The sequence below is a fragment of the Nymphaea colorata genome, chromosome 9 (genome assembly GCF_008831285.2).
Source record: "Nymphaea colorata isolate Beijing-Zhang1983 chromosome 9, ASM883128v2, whole genome shotgun sequence".
Lineage (NCBI taxonomy): Eukaryota > Viridiplantae > Streptophyta > Magnoliopsida > Nymphaeales > Nymphaeaceae > Nymphaea > Nymphaea colorata.
In genome coordinates, this window is record NC_045146.1 from 24,009,657 (window position 1) to 24,029,030 (window position 19,374).

The 19,374-nt window shown below is 38.5% G+C and overlaps 3 protein-coding genes across 3 annotated transcripts; 2 read left to right on the top strand and 1 right to left on the bottom strand.

Annotated features, from left to right (window-relative positions):
• Positions 1 to 1,030: 1,030 nt before the first annotated feature.
• LOC116260711 (uncharacterized) lies at positions 1,031 to 6,346 on the bottom strand. The gene is made up of 11 exons (XM_031639148.2): positions 6,064 to 6,346; positions 5,784 to 5,955; positions 5,595 to 5,693; positions 5,313 to 5,414; positions 5,130 to 5,212; positions 4,905 to 5,021; positions 3,251 to 3,353; positions 2,471 to 3,167; positions 2,124 to 2,305; positions 1,750 to 1,892; positions 1,031 to 1,280 (listed from the first exon to the last, which is right to left on the bottom strand). The coding sequence occupies exons 1-10, from the start codon at positions 6,195 to 6,197 to the stop codon at positions 1,770 to 1,772; spliced, it is 1,812 nt and encodes a 603-aa protein (XP_031495008.1). The 5' UTR covers positions 6,198 to 6,346; the 3' UTR covers positions 1,031 to 1,280; positions 1,750 to 1,769.
• Positions 6,347 to 7,492: 1,146 nt separating this feature from the next.
• LOC116261201 (probable xyloglucan galactosyltransferase GT20) lies at positions 7,493 to 9,350 on the top strand. The gene has a single exon (XM_031639839.2). The coding sequence runs from the start codon at positions 7,534 to 7,536 to the stop codon at positions 9,100 to 9,102; it is 1,569 nt and encodes a 522-aa protein (XP_031495699.1). The 5' UTR covers positions 7,493 to 7,533; the 3' UTR covers positions 9,103 to 9,350.
• A 2,389-nt stretch (positions 9,351 to 11,739) lies between these two features.
• LOC116260796 (protein S-acyltransferase 8-like) lies at positions 11,740 to 18,187 on the top strand. The gene is given in 8 exon segments (XM_031639291.2): positions 11,740 to 12,297; positions 12,438 to 12,569; positions 12,571 to 12,598; positions 12,952 to 13,137; positions 13,519 to 13,818; positions 15,411 to 15,644; positions 16,881 to 17,392; positions 18,019 to 18,187. Coding segments are annotated over 8 exon segments (1,431 nt in total). The 5' UTR covers positions 11,740 to 12,262; the 3' UTR covers positions 18,023 to 18,187.
• Positions 18,188 to 19,374: the final 1,187 nt, after the last annotated feature.

A 19,374-nucleotide genomic window follows, 5' to 3' on the forward strand; every position in this document is an offset into this window, starting at 1 on the left:
TTGCCACGCTCAACAAACACTTCAAATTTTTTCTAGAAATATTTTCTGGGTCCATCAAAAGAAATCTGCAATGGGAATAGGTGGGAAAAAAAATTCTCTTCTACCCTATTCCAGGAACTTTTTCCATGACAACAAAATCTATGGATTTTTTTCAAGTGCATCAAACGCACCCTTAGACTTTTACATAGCAACCACTGCATCAGCATAGCCATCACCGTGTGAGGCAGATTATGGAGGTTTCTCCCTTGATTTCTACATTCCGTAGAATCCTGTATATAGAAGTTAGTTGACATTTATGACTGCAAGCGTTTAATTGAAACTCTAAGAATGTGTTTTTCCAAGTAAACGTAAGGCTAAAAATAAACAAACAAATCAACAGACAGATCCCCGACTCTTAACTTGCAAAATTGTTTAACCTTAACTATCAATGGCTTTTGACCTTACCCTTGAAACGAGATATGTGGAATCCGTTAATCTTTCTAAACTACAATAATTTGTTAAAAGCCGTTATAAGTTGATATGTGCCGGAAGAAAGTGTTACCACCTTATTGTTACAGTTTCCGGGCTATATAGAAGGGAAAACAGAAGGAAATCTTGTGGCCTCTTGCTGGGTGGTGGATTGCAAGTGAGAAATGACAGTAACATGTACACATTACAGCTAAGAGAAGGAGCAGATAGGGTGATGGGTGATAACTTCACTAGTTTATTTATTTCAAAAAATTAACAGACTTAACTGCACGCAGCTTCCAAATGCAAAGTTTATGTTTCCTACTGTACCTTAAGCTTGGATCTTTCTCATGGCCGTGAAGAGCACTTTAACTTGATAAAGTAAATAATAAGCCTTTCTTTTGGGGTTGAAAGGAAATGGATCATTTTTCAACAATCAGCCTGAATGAGTTTTTGATTGTTAACTTGGAAGATGGTATGATCTCCAATTAATCTCGGCAGCATTAGAAAATTTGAATAGCTATGCTCAAGTTGTGGGATATACATATCAGAGCAAAACAAAAGCATCTTCAGGAATTGCACAAGCTAGCAAAACAAACTATAGACATAATTACATGCAAGACAGCTGAAACAATAGTATTCCATAGAAGGATTAAAGACAAAAATAGGGAAGGCTGAGAAAAACCTCCCTCCAGCAAAAGCAGAAACTGTGCTGACAAGCATGTTTCTGAATGCTAGTCTAACAACTAGTCCTCAAGACCATGAAAAATAAATGCTGCATTCTGCCCTCTTCCTTGTGTACATCTTTCTTCCAAGTACAAAAGTTTAGTCACCTGCATGCATCCGAGTATATGAGCAACAGTTCGTGTGTTAGGGCAAATGATTCTTGGAGACATTATTAGCAGCACGTTCACGAATCCTCGACACATAATTATATGACCAGAATGACTAGAAAGAAAGAGTAATTGACAAGAAAACAAGACGCATGACCCAAAGAGTAAAGCATAAATTCAGACATCACAAGCATTTTGAAGGTCTAAAAAGTCATGAACGATGATCGCTACAGAGAAGCAACACCAGAGACCAGGTGTCATCATATAGACAAATAAGAACAATAAAATTGCACGGACCAAGCCATCTGATTTCAGAATGTTTGTTGTCAGTTTACAGAACAGGATGGTTGGTGACGGGTAAAGCATCAGAATGATAACCAACCAAATTCTAAAAATCTGCTCAAGATAGTGCCCTGCATCTTGAAGTTTGAAGCAAAAGGTATTGTCAAGACCAGGGACAAAAGAATACCTAAAAATATCTGGAGAAACTCAGCTCCCTGTCTTCTCAAAAAAATGCTCGATTTGCAGGCATCCTTGAGCCTGCCCGTTTTGCTTTGTTACTTCTGCCCACTTTTTAGAATGTCTCATTCCAAAAAGATTCTGCTTCCGTGCCTGCAAATTCACGAGAAAAAGCTAATAAAACATGGATACAGATATATAACATGGGTTATTAGTTTTGACAAGTATGGTACATTGTGACATAGAATGGGAGATAAAATGAGTAACTTTGTCAGCGGTATGACTGTATAACAATCATAAAAAAATTGAGACATAACTTAATTCAGTAAAAAGTAACATGATAACTAATAATAGTAATGAAGGAACAAAAATGTTTGGACTCACAAATGACTGGTTTTGGCTTCTCAACACCTTGATTCTACCCCCTCTTCCATCCGCACCAACAGCAATCAACTGTCCTACAGCAGGAGGATCTTTTGGAGCCATTTGGCCCTGCCTGCACCATTTTCCTGTTGGTCTGCTTGCTATGTTAGATCCGAAAAGTCCACTAGGAAAGCATTGATCAACTGTAGATTAAAGAGTAATAGAGATTATGAACACCAAGAAGACGTTAATGACTTGCAAGCCAAAGGAATAGCAAGTGCTAGCAGAAATTAGGCAACAAGATACCTCAATTTAATGTGAAATTTTATTATTGCAGGGTGCTGCAAGTTTTATTAGAAACAATTTACCTGTGTGTGTAACAGAATTAGTATGAGATGTTGCCTTTTCCTTCACAATCGGGATAAAACTTTCATCATCCAAAGTAATTAGCAAACTTGCATCATTCTGATTATTTGACCTACTATTTGTATCATTTGTACAAGCCAGATCCATTAATTCAACAGGCACAGACTTTCTCGTGTCAGTCCGTCCTGACAAATCCATGTCAGCATTAGTTTCAACTGCTGACAACTGATTCGAATCTTCAGGCTTCTTGGAGCACTGGAATGCCATGCAGCTTTTCAGTTCTGTTTTTGACTTTCCAAGCCCAATGATAGAATAATCAACAGTAGCCATCTCAGTCTGTAGAGCAGGTTCTTCCACTTCGATATGGACCATCTCCCTTTTTGAAGCTTTAGGACTGGAGCTGTTTTGATACTTGGGAAGAAAACCATTTTCATTTACATTAAATGATGGACTTGGCAATAAGAAACCTGTGTCTGAGCTAGCACTTGGCAAAGAGGAAGTGGATAGCAGTTGTTGACCAACATCACCAGATTTTTCTTTTGCTTTTAAATTGCAGTTATTTGAGTCACTAAAGCAAAGTTTGACACCATATTCATCAAAGCCTTCTGCACGAAATCTTTTAGATGAATTCAACTTTAAATTCCTCAAGGAATCATTTCCCTCATCCTCAATGGTCCTTTCCAGTTCTTTCACTCTTTCCTGATAAGTTGCAAAAAACTCCATTAATACAGGAAGGGCATGATAAAAGAATAAAACATTAAGTGATCAAAAGAGGATTTTACTTTCAATTTTTCTATCTTTTTCACGGCCTTTTCAAGTTTCTTTTGTGAACTTTGCCCTTCTCTTCCCAAAAGGTTGCATTGAGCCAACAATTCTTTATAACTCCTTTGAAATCCACGTGAAATATGAAGTTAGATGCACTGACTCGTGTAGAATGACAGACCAGTGATGAGTAATCATGTATAAAGTTGCTCATAACAGTGAAAAGCCCAGGCAATTTTAAACAAAAGGGCCTAATGAAAGCCAATCTTACAATTGGTATCTTGATAATGTGAAAATGGTCATAAAAGCAGAAGCAGAAACAGAAATAAATTCATGACAAGTGCTAAGTATGATGTATCTTGTACTTTTGTCCAGATTTGCCTCCATTTTTTAGAGATAGAATAACATGATAAAATCATAAAATCGCTAAACTGCAGATGAAGCAATTTATATACGTTCTAGAAACCGGCAAAATAATCTGGTAATGCTATATTTTACCAGATTAACCATATCAAGTTCAACAAACATCAGTAAGATTGCAACCCGATTGCTCTAACCAACCATGTCAAGTAATAGGAGGAGTTTATGTTCATACATGAAGGAGAGAAAGAGAGAGAGAAATGTATATTCTGAGATGATATAGTTGAGAATTGCCTGAACTGCACCCCAAGAAACATATCCACAAAGTTCTCACTAGGATTGACAGGAGATAAACTAGGTAACTCAACAAGTCAAATATGGTAGACGGTGCTCATTCAACGCTAGATATTGGGATCTGGCATGAATGAAGCAGGAGGAGATAAAGGTAAAGTCGAAAGTTTAACATTCAAAAAAATGGCATGCTAACAAGAAACAGCAGCAGGGAACAAAAAGACAAGAAACTGTTCCCTTTCCTTTCAACAAGAAACTAGTTCTGGAAGCCAACCAAGTCGCTCAGCAGAAACCTGAATGTGGACATCCGTAGGACTAAGGGTCAGCGAAAAGTATATTGTTTCACGCACTCATTTTGACAGGAGGAGAAGCCCAACATATGAACCATACATATTTAGCATAGTATCAGATTGTCACAACTTAAGCAGGCTCTTTTTCTTCTGGCCACGGACAAAGGAAACCCATTGAAATGAAGCAGTTAAATCCAAGGAGCATTCATATGAAAAAACTTCAAAGAAAGGCTACTATGCACTACTATCAACAAATTCGAAGTAATCCAGAATGCTTGTCCCGAACAATTGAAATTCTGTAATTTTAGCTTTTCATTTGAACTTCCCTTCCTGATTTCATGTCAAGTCCCGATCAATGTTGACAGCGATTAGTGACAACTACTTTCCTGGATAAAAAGTCAGAAGTGCACCTCTGAGTCTCGAAACGTGGTCATCACATTTCAGGGAAATGGAAAGCAATACAAGCACAGAATTCCGAGTCTTTTGAGTAATGAAACTAAAGACGGGGATTTTAGCCAGTGCCTGCCAATTTACACCACACGTTAATGAGGCTTTGATCTATATGCTAAGTTTCACGCCAAGGTAAATTATGCAAAAATCTTTTCTTCAAGCATCAGCATCAGATGACAAACAAGGTGCACCAAATGTCAAACAGAACACTCGTGCTACAAATAATGGATGATCGTACGCAATCTCGTTTTCCCCTCATTAGACGAAATAGAAAAATGCTTACTTGTTGCGAAGTATTAGAGACCTTCTCAAGGTAATTATGACGTCTTCGCTATTCGTCCCATGACCAATAGATGTCAGTCTAGTTATCTCTTGCTCGTCAAGATCCAAATTCAACATCCTGGATTTATTAAATGGAAAAGAGAAACGCAATCAGGTAAAGTTGTAAATCGATCAAACAAACATTTTATGGCCTCTGAGCCGTTGAATGTCTAACAAGTCATCTTACAATTTATGTGCAGCAAGCTCCTTTGCTAGAGCTAAACTCCTCTCCTGTGCTTTGGAGCACTCCACACTCGACTGCGCCAGCTCCTGTTGCGTAAAAATGAAAATTGTTACATTCAGTTCCCCATTGTAGCATTTTTTTTGCTTTATAATTATGAAGCAGTCAAGCAATATAGAGGAGTCTCACGTCTGTCTTTCTCTTGAGAAGCTGCTGAAGAGATGTTTTCTCCTTTGCAGCTTCCACCTTCAGAGCCTCTTCCCTTGCACCTCTGTCTTTAGCCACGGATAGCTGCGACAAAATCAACGGTTTTCAAATTCTATCGCATTCATATCAATGCATCACCACAGGCGCCATGAAGAATGAAATGGATTGAAAAACTCAAATGTAAACTATCCTATGTACCCACATTGTAATATCCCGTTCGATGCAACTTTGGCGTCGAATAAATCGCAAAAAATATAAGAATACCTCTATCATCAACTCCTTCAAACGCTGCTTCTGCTGCCCAAATGCCTGATTCACCTCAGCGAGCTGTCCCCCCAATTTCTTCAATTCCCCTCGCAGTGCCTGAGATGAAGGACCAAAAGATACGAAGACAAGTCACAATTGCCTGAAACTTCACGATGATGGCGTCAAAATTTTCGGGTCGAATCGTACAATAACATCATCTGGGGACGCATCAAAACAGCGAGATTTCTCCGGCGCCTGCGTGGGTTCGCCAAGCGACTGGAAGTAGAGGCGATGGACGCTCTTCTGACAGCACTGCTGCTTGCACAACGGGCAGGTGTTTTTCTTTCCCGATGGGCAGTATTCGAACCACTGCTGCAAACTTCGATGAATGCCAACAAACCAAAGGATCAGAAAAACAGGGAAAAACTCGTAGGAAAGAGATATTGAATGAATGGTAACTGAACGAAATGGATGATGGTCGCCAAACCAAAGCTCGTGGAAGACGTGACCGCATAGGGAGATGGACTGGAGATCTTCGACTACGGGCCTGAGCTCCTCGAAACATATGGCGCAGATGGTCCTCGAGAACCCGTCGCTCGGTTTCAGATCGTCCGGTTCCATCGTCTCCCCAGAGAGAGAGAGAAAGGGAGGGAGTATTTTGCAGATGGCGCGTGTTTCAAACAGAAGAGCAAAGGACGCAACGCGTTCGCGGGAAATTGAGAAAGAGAACAAATCTCGAGTCACATGGATACGTGAAGAGGACGAGTTGTGGCGCGCGTTGGATTAATGGATCGGCCGCTTGGATACAGTAAATATTTGATCCAACTGCCGCTGCCGTTCGGCCCACATCTTGTAGTCGGCGGAACTTGTACTTGTTGCCCAATTTCTTGCTTAGTTGCTTGTCCAAGACCGACCGGTGGCCATGCAACCTCATAGAGGGACAAAGAAACGGAGACAGACGGAAGTAAAGTTCTCAGGCGACGTTCCCTATGCCTTTTCTCGTTGGAGGATCTCCATTCGTTGCTGGTCCTTTCTGATACTTAACTTGGCAGCGGGAAAGCAACCATTGAAATGGAACGCAAGGCATCTCAAATTCCTCGGACTTTGAAGCCAACTCCCTCTTCTTTATAGTTTCTACATCTATATATATACCTATATTGAATGATAACTGATTATTTAAAGTCACTCAACAATTTAACCAAGACTAACCATTCAAAACATATTTGTTGTAAAGTCACTCAACCATTTAACCAAAATTTTTGAAGCAGAGTAGTTGATCTAATCAAACTTGTTTATGAGCAGTTGAGAAAAAATAAACAAAAAAAAATGTGAATTAATACTACATGATGAGAATATTCATCACCATTTTTTTCTTGTTTTTCTCTTAACAGTCTATTTAGATCAAAATTGGATTACTGTTGAAAACTAATGTATATATTAAGATTTTCAACAATTTTAATTTGGCTTCCCTAATTTTTTTTTGGAAAAATAGGAGTTGGCCTCCGGTAAAGTCTCATTTGGAAAGATAGGAGTTGGCCTCCACTAAAAACGAGGTATTTAATGGTCACAAGACGGTTGAACCCAAAAACAAAAATCATGGCTCTATGCGCCAAGCCACTATAGAGTACATTCCACAAAGACCACCTATGTTAAACTTTACGAGGACTCACGATATTAATGACTGAAAATATATGCAACGATTATGAGAATCAACTATTAAAAATAGTTTCTTTATTTACCTGCTTTTCCAAAGAGAGGTGGGCTTCCGTCCATCGCATTTGAAAATGAATATGTTATTTAGCGCTTCTTGACACCTTGCTTTATGTATTATAACGGAGGCAATGTATATAAGTGCGTATGCACATATATGGAAAACATCTTTCATAATTTACAATCAATGGCGCAATAACGCTGCTCACAGTAAAAAGGGTAGGTTGGCTGGGAGGGAGAGAGAGCCATGGGTCACGTAAGGATGCTAGATGCTGTAGGTATGGCCGGAGAAGGAGGTCCTTTCACCCCTAGACGTCTGGCTTTCATTCCCATCGTTTTCTTCCTAGTAGTTCCCGGCCTCTTGCTGTCATCAACTCTTGTACCAGTGCCTTCCTTCCATGTCTGCCTTTCTTCTCTAACTCTCAACATGTACAACTTCAGTGGCAGAAACAATTCCCTGCAACAATCCGAGCCTCGTGACGATCCAGCCGGAAGAGTGCATGTAGTTGAAGATGTTTCTTATGCTCCACTTGGAACTGAGACGCAGACTGATCAAGGTATGAAGAAAAGTATTCAATACGCAATTGGTATGGTACAGGAGCAGATTCATGGATTGAGATCCCCTGCCCGGAACAGGACGTGCCAAGGAGACGCATGTGGGCACATGTGTGAAGGAAAGGGCATCTTCGTGTATGATTTGCCTGCAAAATTCAACAGGCAGTTGATGAAGGGATGTGTTGATATCCTGCCATGGATGAATTTCTGTGAGTATATAACTCACCAAGGCATGGGGCAGCCGGTTCCCAAACTGGGTCGAGGTTGGTACAAGACAAACCAGTTCTCCCTCGAACCAATCTTCCATTCAAGGATCATGAAGCATCCATGTCGAGTTCTTGAAGAAGATAAGGCCTCTTTGTTCTACATACCATTCTATGCGGGCCTGAACGTGCTGCAGAAGAACTTTCAGAACGCTTCGGTGGAAGAAAAGGACCAACTTGGCCTGCAACTAGTAGAGTGGCTGAAGTCCAAGAGATCATGGATTCAAAATGAAGGAAAAGATCATTTCCTGGCATTGGGCACACTCTCTTGGGATTTTAGAAGGACTAGAGGCGTGTGGGGCTCAAATTTCTTAGAGCTCAAAGAGATGCAAAACCCAGTCAAGCTAATAATAGAGCGGCAACCGTGGCATTCAAATGATGTTGGAATCCCTTACCCCACAAATTTTCATCCTAAAACTGACAAGGAGATCAGCAGGTTTCAATCTAAGCTCTCTAGAACCAAGAGGAGAATTCACGTCAGCTTCGCCGGCGCCGGGAGGCCTAACCTTACAGACAATGTTCGTTCCTTTCTGATCGAGGAATGCGCCAACAACTCGAGTTTGTGTACATATCTTGACTGTAAATCTGGCAGTTGTATAAACCCCAAAACAGTGATCAAGCTCTTCATGGAATCAGAATTCTGTCTGCAACCTCCCGGAGACAGTCCCACAAGGAAATCATTCTTTGATTCTCTTGTGTATGGATGCATTCCTGTTATATTTGATCCTTTCACCGCATATTATCAGTACCCATGGCACTTGCCAGAGGACCATACTCTGTATTCGGTCTACATAAACCAAGAAGAAGTGAAACAGGGGAAGGTCAAGGTGCTAACTGCCCTTCAAAGCATATCAGCTAAGCAAAGAAAGGAGATGAGAAGATACATAATCTCAGAGCTCATGCCGCAGATTGTCTATGCAAATCCGAATTCAAATCTGCACAGGTTCAGGGATGCTTTCATGATTTCTGTTGATAATCTGATAAACAGGGCGGTGTAATTTGTTTTGCATCTGTACTGTTTATCCTGCTCCCTGACTTGAAACTCTCCCATCAAAATTTTGTTATATTTTTCTTTTATTGTCTGTGAGGAGTGCAGCCAAGCTGTGGTGGAGAAGTACTGATCAACCCAAGTTTTACAGGTTCGGTTGAAGTAAGTAGAGAAGACATATGGGGAGTGCCAATAATGATCTTGTAATCAAACGAGATTGCCAATCAGGATTTTCTGTTTGATCCTCCTGTTTTATTTTCCTGGTTAATTTTTGTTTCGACTTTTGTTCATTCACTTTAACGATCAATGGTATAAAACCAAAGGGATTCAGCTTCATCCTTGCATCAATCGACAATCACTTCCCTTTGATTGTATAATGCTGGCTTTGTGGATCCTATTTATCCATGCTTTTCACCTCTAAACAGCACGCTAATACAATTATTTGCAATGGTTCTCATCATATTCAATCGTTTTCTTCTTTAAATTTTCCATTTCCCCTTGCTTTTGGTGTTTGAGCATGCGTTTCTACAATGCCTCTGTTCCTGGAAATATGTATAATTGTGGATATTTTTTCTAAATTCGATAATCAAACACTTGATATAATTGCACAATATCAAACACAAACCCTGGTTCAAAACTTGGTGCAGAGGTTCTCAGTGATCTTGATTCAATACGACCTCCCAAATGGGTCTAAGTTTTGCTCTGAGTGGATCCAAACAGGATCTGTAACAGTGAATGTTCGCTTTAGACATGACGCTCAGGATCTAAAAAACTCTTGCTTACGAAACCCGCAATTTGACCAAACCGGGTTGAATTTTATCTTGAGTTCTCCTTACTCCATCTATATTCCTCCTACATGAGATTGTTAACAAATCACCTATCATAAGTGTAAAGTGTTTGCAGAGAGCATAAAATTAGCACTAAAAAAAAAGCAAAAGAAACGAGAAAAGGAAAAAAGCGCATCTTTGTGATACATAATATTAATATCATGGAGGAAAGCAGTAATTATCTGCAAATGGTGTAAGCAAATAGAACAATAATCACCAAGTGATGGTGATTCTAGTTCAAGGTTGAGTTTGATAGTTTTAGATATTAAATCCAATGCTGTATAAAAAAGTGTCTTCGAAAATATCTCATTAATATGGATTTTGAATCTATACCACATGTTAAAAATCATATATTTAAGGTCAGAAGAAAACATGGTTTGAGCTTAAATCTACATATCTCAAATCACGGCGAATCTTAGATCCGTGATGAAACAAACACAATCAAAGGTAGGAATTCTTATTCTTGAGCTATGAAGGTGACAAATTTTCTGTAAACAAATCAAATTTTATGAGTCAATAAAGCTAAATCTGTTATTTTGATATATATATATATATATATCATGCATTTATAAATAAGAGGCGGATGATGGTAAAAACATAATAATGTGGGTCTTCGAGTATCTTAAACTAGCGAAAAATTAAAATATACATTGTCGTAAATTTTGGTCTTTGGCAGTGTAGCTATCACCATTAAAAAGATAAGCTTAAAGAAAATCCCATTACGATTTCTATCAGAATACATGCTTGCATCGGTAGTTGCGAATGACTTTGAGCGATTCACCTGTGATGTGAATTGTGGCCAAAACTAAGGTTGAGCATCTGATTGGACCTCCGGTTCGATTGAGTTCGTATTCAAACTCGAAAAAATCGGTGGATAAATTATTGGGTCAGTCCGATTTGGTTTGATGGGACTCTATTCGGTTTGGTATGTTTTTTAATATTATTTTATTTTAATAATAATATATATTTTATATTAAAAAAAGTTACTTTATATTTAAAAATATATATTTTTATTTTAACTGGATCAAACTTAAGCTAGAGTTTCTCAGGTTTCAAGCTGTGGGTCAAATCGTAACCCGACTCCTAACCGGATCGACCCCTATCCTCAAGCCCATCAAAAACCTTTTACTAAAATGGAAATAGAAAAAGCGTTCGTCAGTAATTGAAATTATGATAAATAATATGTGCTTTTCTGACAATTCCAGGTAAGTATGGCGGGTTTTTCAAGGGTGCACCATGTATTGTCCTTCATCATCGGCGGAGCAAGAGAAATGACAGAAAATACTTTTTTTTTTTAATTTATATTCCAAAATATTAAGATATATATATATATATATATTGTCTGAAAATTTTGAGATCCGTGTGTTTCATATTTCTAATACAGGTTTGTTTGTGCATGTAAATGCCTGTAACTAATCATGGTTAATTTAAATATGCAAATAAAGAAAAAAAAGTTTACAGAAATGTATGAAAACAGTTTTAACGGTAAGATTCAACGTCTTTGTGTTCTCAATAGAGTGTCATAAGACAATCCATCTCAGAGACACTTAGTCATCAGATCAGGTGTCTCATTCTTTCTCTCCCTCCCTCTCCGTCTGATCGTACTTGTGGTTTACTTTACATGAGACCAAGATATTCAAATTTGAAAAGACCCCTGTTTTATGATAAACTGTCTGAAAAGAAAATTTTAAAATTTTGGAACACTCATCCAGCGACTCAAACGTGTGCGCGTGAGTCAGTAAATGGGCTTAACTCAAACGCTAGAACAGTAAGATTTCTAGACCGAATTTCTATATGAAAAAAAACAATTTTTTAAAAAAAAGTGCAGCGCGAGTTCGTCCCTCGATCCTCAACTTTTTCCCTTTTCCGCTTCCTCGATCTCCGCATCATTCTCTTTCCCTCCCTCCCTCTCTCTCTCTCTCTCTTCTGTAGGCGTCCGGAGCTTTCTTCTCCGACACACTTGTCTCAGAATCGAGTCTGAGTCGACGCCTGCTATGTGGTTGCTCCTCTCTTGCTTGGAGCATCCTTCTTCCTTCTCGCTCCCTGGTACCTCCAATCCACTGTCCTTTTTATCCTTTTCTTCAGATAGCCAGGGAATTTTCACTGAGGCTACTGTGTGAAGTCGGCCTTCCAGGGAACTCACTATTTGTTATTGTTCTTACGCTTCTTCAGTGGGCTTCACTTACCATTTATAAGTTCTGAGACTCTGACCATTTCTAGGGTTTCCTCACTCCATCCATTATTCCTCCTCTAGTTCTCTTCCTTTTTTCTTATTGTTGTCGTAACTTGGAAATCCAAGGATAGTTTCCCTGTCCCTTGACAAATGTCGATCTAGGTTTCTCTATGGGGTTTACGGGGAGCGGCATTTTGGAAGCTAGGTGAGTCGAAAACTAGGGCATAGTTTGCTAGTTCTGGTGTTCGGTTCTGGGTGGTAGAGTTTTGTGGTTGGGGATTTTAGTGGTAGGGTTTTCTGTCGGGGTTGAACGGATCCGGTGATTGGTGAGTTGAATTATGGCAGATTTTTGGGGGAGTTTGGTTTGGCGTGGGTTGGAAGCGGGCAGATGTTCGCGAGGTTCCGGTGCACCGTGATCGAGGGAGTGGTCTTGGTTTTGAGTGGGGCTGGCGACACCGAGAAGTCTGATGGCGGGCCTTGTGTACCAGAGTTGGAAGGGAAACAATGTAAACTCTCTCTCTCTATTTCTTTTGTCTTTTGCTTGTGCGGCTCTTGTTTATGTCATTCTGGAAGCATTTTTTGGCTTTTGTTCTCACTTCTCATTTTTTTTTTCCTTTTGAATTGTTTGATGTACTATTTCAAGAGGTGTTTGGAACCCTTAAATCCATGGTTTTATACAGGTACAAGTTAGGAAAGTGCATTCTAGCACTGGATGTAGATTTTAGTTTCCTAGCTTATCTTGTTTCTTGTTGTCTTTGTATTATGTCAAGCTCATAGGAGCAGTTCTCTTTCAGTCAGATTATCTTTTCACTTGTATCTGGTGGAACTAATTTTTTTCTTTCATTTTGCAATGTTGCAGATATTTGTCTTGGGCGGGAGGTTGATATTTGGGCCTGATGTTAGGTCTCTATTTATCACTATATCACTTATCATTGTCCCTGTGGTGTTCTTTTGTGCATTTGTTGTAAGAAATCTTCTGCACAAATTTCCTGCCTACAATGCAGGCTATGCAATTCTGGTGGTTACCATAGTCTTCACAATCTATGTTAGTATCTCTTCCCTTTGTTTACTTAATTCTTCACAATCTATGTTAGTATCTTTTCCCTTTGTTTACTTAATTTGTTCATTGAGAGATTTTATTTTCCATATGAACTTCTTCCCCCTTCTAGCTCCCATACGCTTGCACTGCTTTATTTTTTTCTTGGATATTGTTTTGTAGTTAGTTGCGACGTTATCAAATAGCTGTTTCTTTTGGTGATTGTATCTTACTCTTCCTTGTGGTCGTTATGTTGGATTTTTTCTTCTACTTTCATCCAGTGTATGCTGGAAGTCCTTCACAATTTTTAAGTGTTGTTTCCTTCGTCTAACACACCAATCTCATTCTCCGCCAAAACTGACAAGTTTATCTTGGTGAAACTTAATCAAGGTGTTGGTGCTCCTCCTCTTGACTTCTGCTCAGGATCCTGGCATTGTCCCTAGAGCTTTGCATCCACCTGAAGAAGAGATATATGAATCAGCAGCTACAAATGATGGTTCTGGACAAACACCAAGGCTACGATTTCCTCGTGTTAAAGAAGTTTCATACAATGGAATGACTGTAAAAGTCAAGTATTGCGATACATGCATGCTGTATCGTCCTCCCCGCTGCTCTCATTGCTCGATTTGCAACAACTGTGTTGAACGTTTTGATCATCATTGCCCCTGGGTAGGGCAATGCATTGGGAAGGTAATCATTGAAGGTTATATTGAACGTCTTATCATCTATTATATGTTTTTTTTTTGTTTCTCTTTATGATTTAATTTTGCTTGGATCTGCTGTTTCTATAGGGAAGCAAAGTTCTGCACTTAGTTGACAAAAAATGTGTTTGTTATGAGAGCCATGCTGTGTAAAATGTGGTATTAAAGGAATCTCAAATGATTTTCTAGAAGCATATTTTTCTGAAATCTTCCTTTGGGTCTAAACAAGTTGTTCCTTTCTTTCATTTTGTGGATATGCGTGCCTTTTCTCGTGTTTGCATTCATCTTTACTATCAGTGAGGGGAAATTATGATTCTTTATTGGAAAGAAAAGTACACTATAGAACCCCATATGTGAAATTTGAAGAAGTCTCACATCTTTTAAATCATCAATGATAAATGAACAATGCCCATATATATCTGTCCTTAGTTGCTACCTTGTATCTTGTTCTAAGTAGTGAAAATCGTAAGTTAGATGCGAGATGGTCAATTCATCAAAAGATTAACCGTGAATAGTTTGTCTTCCAAAATTAATCAGTAAAAAATATAGAAACACAATAACTAAAGTGTCACAAATGGTAAAAAATGCAAAATATCACTATGAATTATAGTCACAAAAACTGCTTGTTTTCATTTTCTAATTTTTATTTGTTGCAAATGTACTTATTTTTTGATGTATGTGTTATTAGTTTCTCACTTATTTTATTTTCCTTAATTTTAGTTTTTGTACTTTCTCAAAAAGAAACATTTTTTCTCCTTTTTTCATGCTCGCCATATTATTCTCGAGAAAAACCTTGCTGTTTAAAACATGAGAAAGTTTTTTGTGACTATATTATGAATCAAGTAATACATACATACATACATATATATATATATATGTATATATATATATATGTGTGTGTGTGTGTGTGTGTGTGTGTGTGTGTGTGTACCCATAATATGCTGAATAAAGATTTTTAAACAAGAAAGGCACTTCTGCAAGGAGAACATATTACAAGGGCAAAGAGTGAAGGAAATGCAATTTATCTAAAATAAAAACTTATCAGTGAATGGCTGGTCTCTGACTAGTTGACCAAGTTGGTCATGTAGTCATAAAACTGGCCCTTATTGATTTTGAACACATGAACTGATTGGCTTCTAAAGCTTTCGTATGGGCTGGCACTCCTTAGTGAAATTAACATTCATGAGTTACTTTGTTAGGCTGACATTGTGCACAATGAAATTAAGCATAAATGCTGCTCTAGGAAAAAAGGACTGAAAATTATTACATTCATGAGTCGTTAATTCCGTTTTCTTTCCCTTTTCCACAAATCATGGATGCTCAAGTCATTGCCCTCAGTAGCTGCTTTCGTTTCTAGCAATGTATAGTGTTCATTTGGTGAGGCTGTTTCAGGTGCCTCTAGTCAAGTTATTTGCTTGCAATTTATGGCCAGAAATCTTCTTCTCTGTCTGTGTTTATGCACTTGTTTTGTAATTTTTCATCTGTAAACTGGAATTTTGTGTGGTTGTTCCTTTGCATCGTTGTATCTTCAGTTGCTTAACTGATGCTACGTGTTCTTATTTATCTATACTCCAATTGCAGCGGAATTATCGTTACTTCTTCATGTTTGTCTCCTCAACAACAATGCTTTGCATCTATGTGTTCACAATGTCAGCTTTGAACATTAAATTTCTCATGGATGAGGATCATCGCACAGTTTGGTGGGCACTCAGGCATTCTCCAGCATCCCTGATCCTTATGATTTACTGCTTCATTTCTGTTTGGTTTGTTGGTGGTCTCACTGTATTCCATTTGTATCTTATTAGTACCAACCAGGTCAGTGCTTTTTTATTCTGAAGTACTATATTCTATCTTGTGCCTACAGTTTCTTTTCTAATTATATGCAATATTTCTATTTGTTGTGGGAATGTATTCTGTGCTATTGTTTTCTCGTCTAAGAGGCTTGATGCATTTGACTTTTGCCTACAATCGGTGTAATATGTTGCTTCCTATGCTACTTTGGGCATAAATGCAGGTGTCACTGTCTGTGTCGGACATATATGTCATGTTCATTAAGTCCTGAACAAATATTTGGGTTGGAAAAGTATGCAGAAAATTAGTAATAAATTGTTTCATTTAAAGCTGAAAAAAGGATGATGAGATTTGCATGGAGTCAAACTTCAAGCTATAAAACATATTTGAGCGTTGAGTTACAAAAGGGAGGTTTTCATATAAGCAAACATTTTGTGAAACTACGTTAAAGAAAATGGAATACTTTTTTTCCTTGGTAAATAAAACCATGAAGGGATTGCCCTCAAAACATCTGTAGCGGTAGTAAAAGGTACATCTTTTGCAGGTGCGACTTGTGCTTTTCTCTGTAAGCTGAGGGATACAGATCAGTTCATTTATATCCATCAAGGCTTTTAGACTTAAGCTTACAAGTCTTTAATATACATTCAACTTCTGTTCAGAATTATGCTATTTCGGTTCTTCTTGGCACTCTGCATTAATAATTGGAGGAGTGCTATGTTGTCAATTGGTTCTAGTAAGATAACTTCCTAATGAGTTATTGTCAACGTGGATGAAAAAAAAGTGTTTGCTTATCCTTTGTGAGTTCCAACTAATGCTGATATTACTGGTGGGTGTCTTTCCTGAATTAAAAGAAATCATTGTATATTCATTTCTTATATTGTCAAATTTTTCTTCAGGATCACACTTACCCAAGGTTTTCAAGACTTGGGTTCCTAGTTTTTTTTTTTTTTTTGGTAATCTGGCTTTTCTAAATAGGCCTATTTGTTAATTATGTGCGTGCTATCTCTGTATCTACTTGCTATTTCTAACCCTAGAGCTTGATTTTTGAATTATATAATTTATTTTTTCATTGCATGAGGAAGCCTTCTGCAAAGCATGGGCCTCTTTGATTGTTCTTTGTTTTTCATTCCCATCCGAAAAATGTAACTAAATGTTGGGGTTGTGGTAGATTGGATGTATTATTCCAACTCTTAAAGTATACTGCAGCTGACAGTACATCCTCCCTCTTTTCTTATGTTCGCTGTTTTTTATGCATTTCAGACCACATATGAAAATTTCCGTTATCGAGCAGAGAGCCGCCTGAATGTATTTGATCAAGGCTGTGTGAGTAATTTTTCTGAAATATTTTGTACAAGTGTGCCACCTTCAAAGAATAGATTCCGTGCAAAGGCACAACAAGATGTTCAGAAGCCGCCTCCAACTGCAGTGGAAAACAAAGACAACGAAGAACCTGGTGAATACATACGCACCAAAGTGGAAGATGATCTGGAGATTGGTGGGGCTTTGTGCAAAGTTTCTGAACGGAGCTTTGAGGAAAGTGATATACGTGATCGGAACAGTGCTGGTCGGGATGTTGGGCCAGACACCTATACTTCAACGCTTGAGCAAGGGATAGGTGGACAACTTCCGCTAGACACACATGGGGGGACACACAGGCACTCAAGCTGGGGTAGAAGTGGAAATTGGGAGATCATTCAAGAAGTTCTTGGCATGAGTTCTGCAGCTACAGAGAGTGGAAGATTTGCTGGTGAAGGCCCTGCTCCTGAAAGCAGGTAAAATTTTACAAACATGAAGAGAAAGGAAATATGTTTATATTGATTTCTTTTCTGTTTCAATGTAGCAACAAGTTCTGGGTTTTAAATTGATATTGGAAGTTAAAAATCTCCATATATTTCCATGTGTCTCATCCACTGCTTTCTTCTTCCTTTACTCCTCCGTCCCCCTTTCTCTCCCCGCTTTCTTCGTGTTTCCCTTCTCCTTTATTGGGCAACTATGTGGTTCATGGTGGTAAATGTATAAAAACCTCGTAATGTAAGTGTTGTTTTTGCTCTATAAGCATATTTTACCATAAATTACCCATTTTGTATTTCGGGACAAGAAAGGTGCATGTGGAGAGCTTTGTTTGTTTTTTTTGTTTTTTTTTTGTTGAAGGAGCTTTACCAAAATTGAGTTTCTATGAAACTGGCATCTCCTAGTATCCGTGGGATTTTAACTCTCAGCCGTATCTGGCCGCCTGAAAAGATATTAACATACTTCTAACTTGAACCGTATACATAAATAAAATGTGTTCATTATTAGTTAATCATTACCCACCATGCTTTAGTTATTCGTTTTCGTTTTCCATCAGTGTCCCATCCTTTACCGTGTGTTTAAATGCAATAATTTTTTGTCTGCACAGGTGAAACGTCTGCGACTTTGGTCACAAGATTCAAGCGCTTCACATTTTTGTCCCCAACTGGGTTGTGGTTTTAGCGATAAGCTTAGGGGAGAATACTGTATCTTCTTAACATACTTCCCGTACAAAAATAAAGTGAACCTCCGCTGACACAAGATCTTAAACTCTCCCCTCTTAAACATCTAAATTTCCTTCCCTTAAAGAAAGAGATGGAATCCCAAACCAGATACGAAGTTTTTTGGGTCAAGGTCTTAATCTTCCAGAGGACTCAAGAGGCAAATTGCCCATGTTTTGTTTTTGTGAACACGTTCAAGTTATTCAGCGACATTCCTATTAGCGTTTTCTTCTCTTCGGATGGTGACATTTATCAACCAAGCTTCCGTTTTTTTTACTATCAGTTAAACCATAAAAGAAGGAAATTGTGCAATTGGAAGACAGTAAACTCATAAAGGTTGTTGAATTGCCACAGGAAAGCACCCTCTAGATTGTCTCAAAGTGATGCTTCCAAACTCTACTAACTACAGCAGATTTCCGATACTCATATAGAACTCAATATACCATCGTTCTATATGATCCTCACAAGCAATTCCGCTGACCCCTTTGAATGATCAATCTTTTGAAGGTTCAAACCCAATGGATTTGGGTCTTGAACTGAATCCACCTTCTGACTTGATCCAATTGAAAAGGAAATTGGTGGAGAAACGGTTCCGGAAGCATCTCCATCTCATGGAGGTGAAGTGGGAGAGGGAGTGTAAACGAACCACTATTTTTAAGGAGGAAAATGAAAAAGGAAGAGGGAAATGATAGGAGAAGGAAGTAAAAAACGAAAAAAAGAGAAAGGGTGCAGTCAGCAGCAGGTGCTGTGTCGGGCCGCACCCTAGTCGACTCAAGCACTATCACATCATATTTGGCGAACCCATGTGACTTAGGAATATCTATATATCTATCCATCTATGTTAGTTTATTTAGGTTCTGTTTGATGATACTGATTGATTTTCCTTTCACAATTTTTTAGATTAAATGACAGTGGAATCTAATTTGTTACATTCATGCTTAGTTTTCATGGTAGCATTAGAAGTGGTAAATTTTTGTACTAATTTGCCTTTCAGGTTGCACTTATTTTGTTCCTTTCTCACATCGGAAGTTTTGTGCCAGCGAAGGCTGCAAAAATTGGACTCACTGATAACAGTTTCATTGTTGAAGTCAAAAGCTATTGGCTTTTACACCTCAATGCTTCTTCAACAGGCAATGCAAATGCAACCTTTCAGCGCTTTTTGCAGGATATTTTGTGGAATGGAGAACAAAGTTCTACCCTGTAAACAGTCGACTTTTCTGACTGATCTGCATCAAATTGGGACG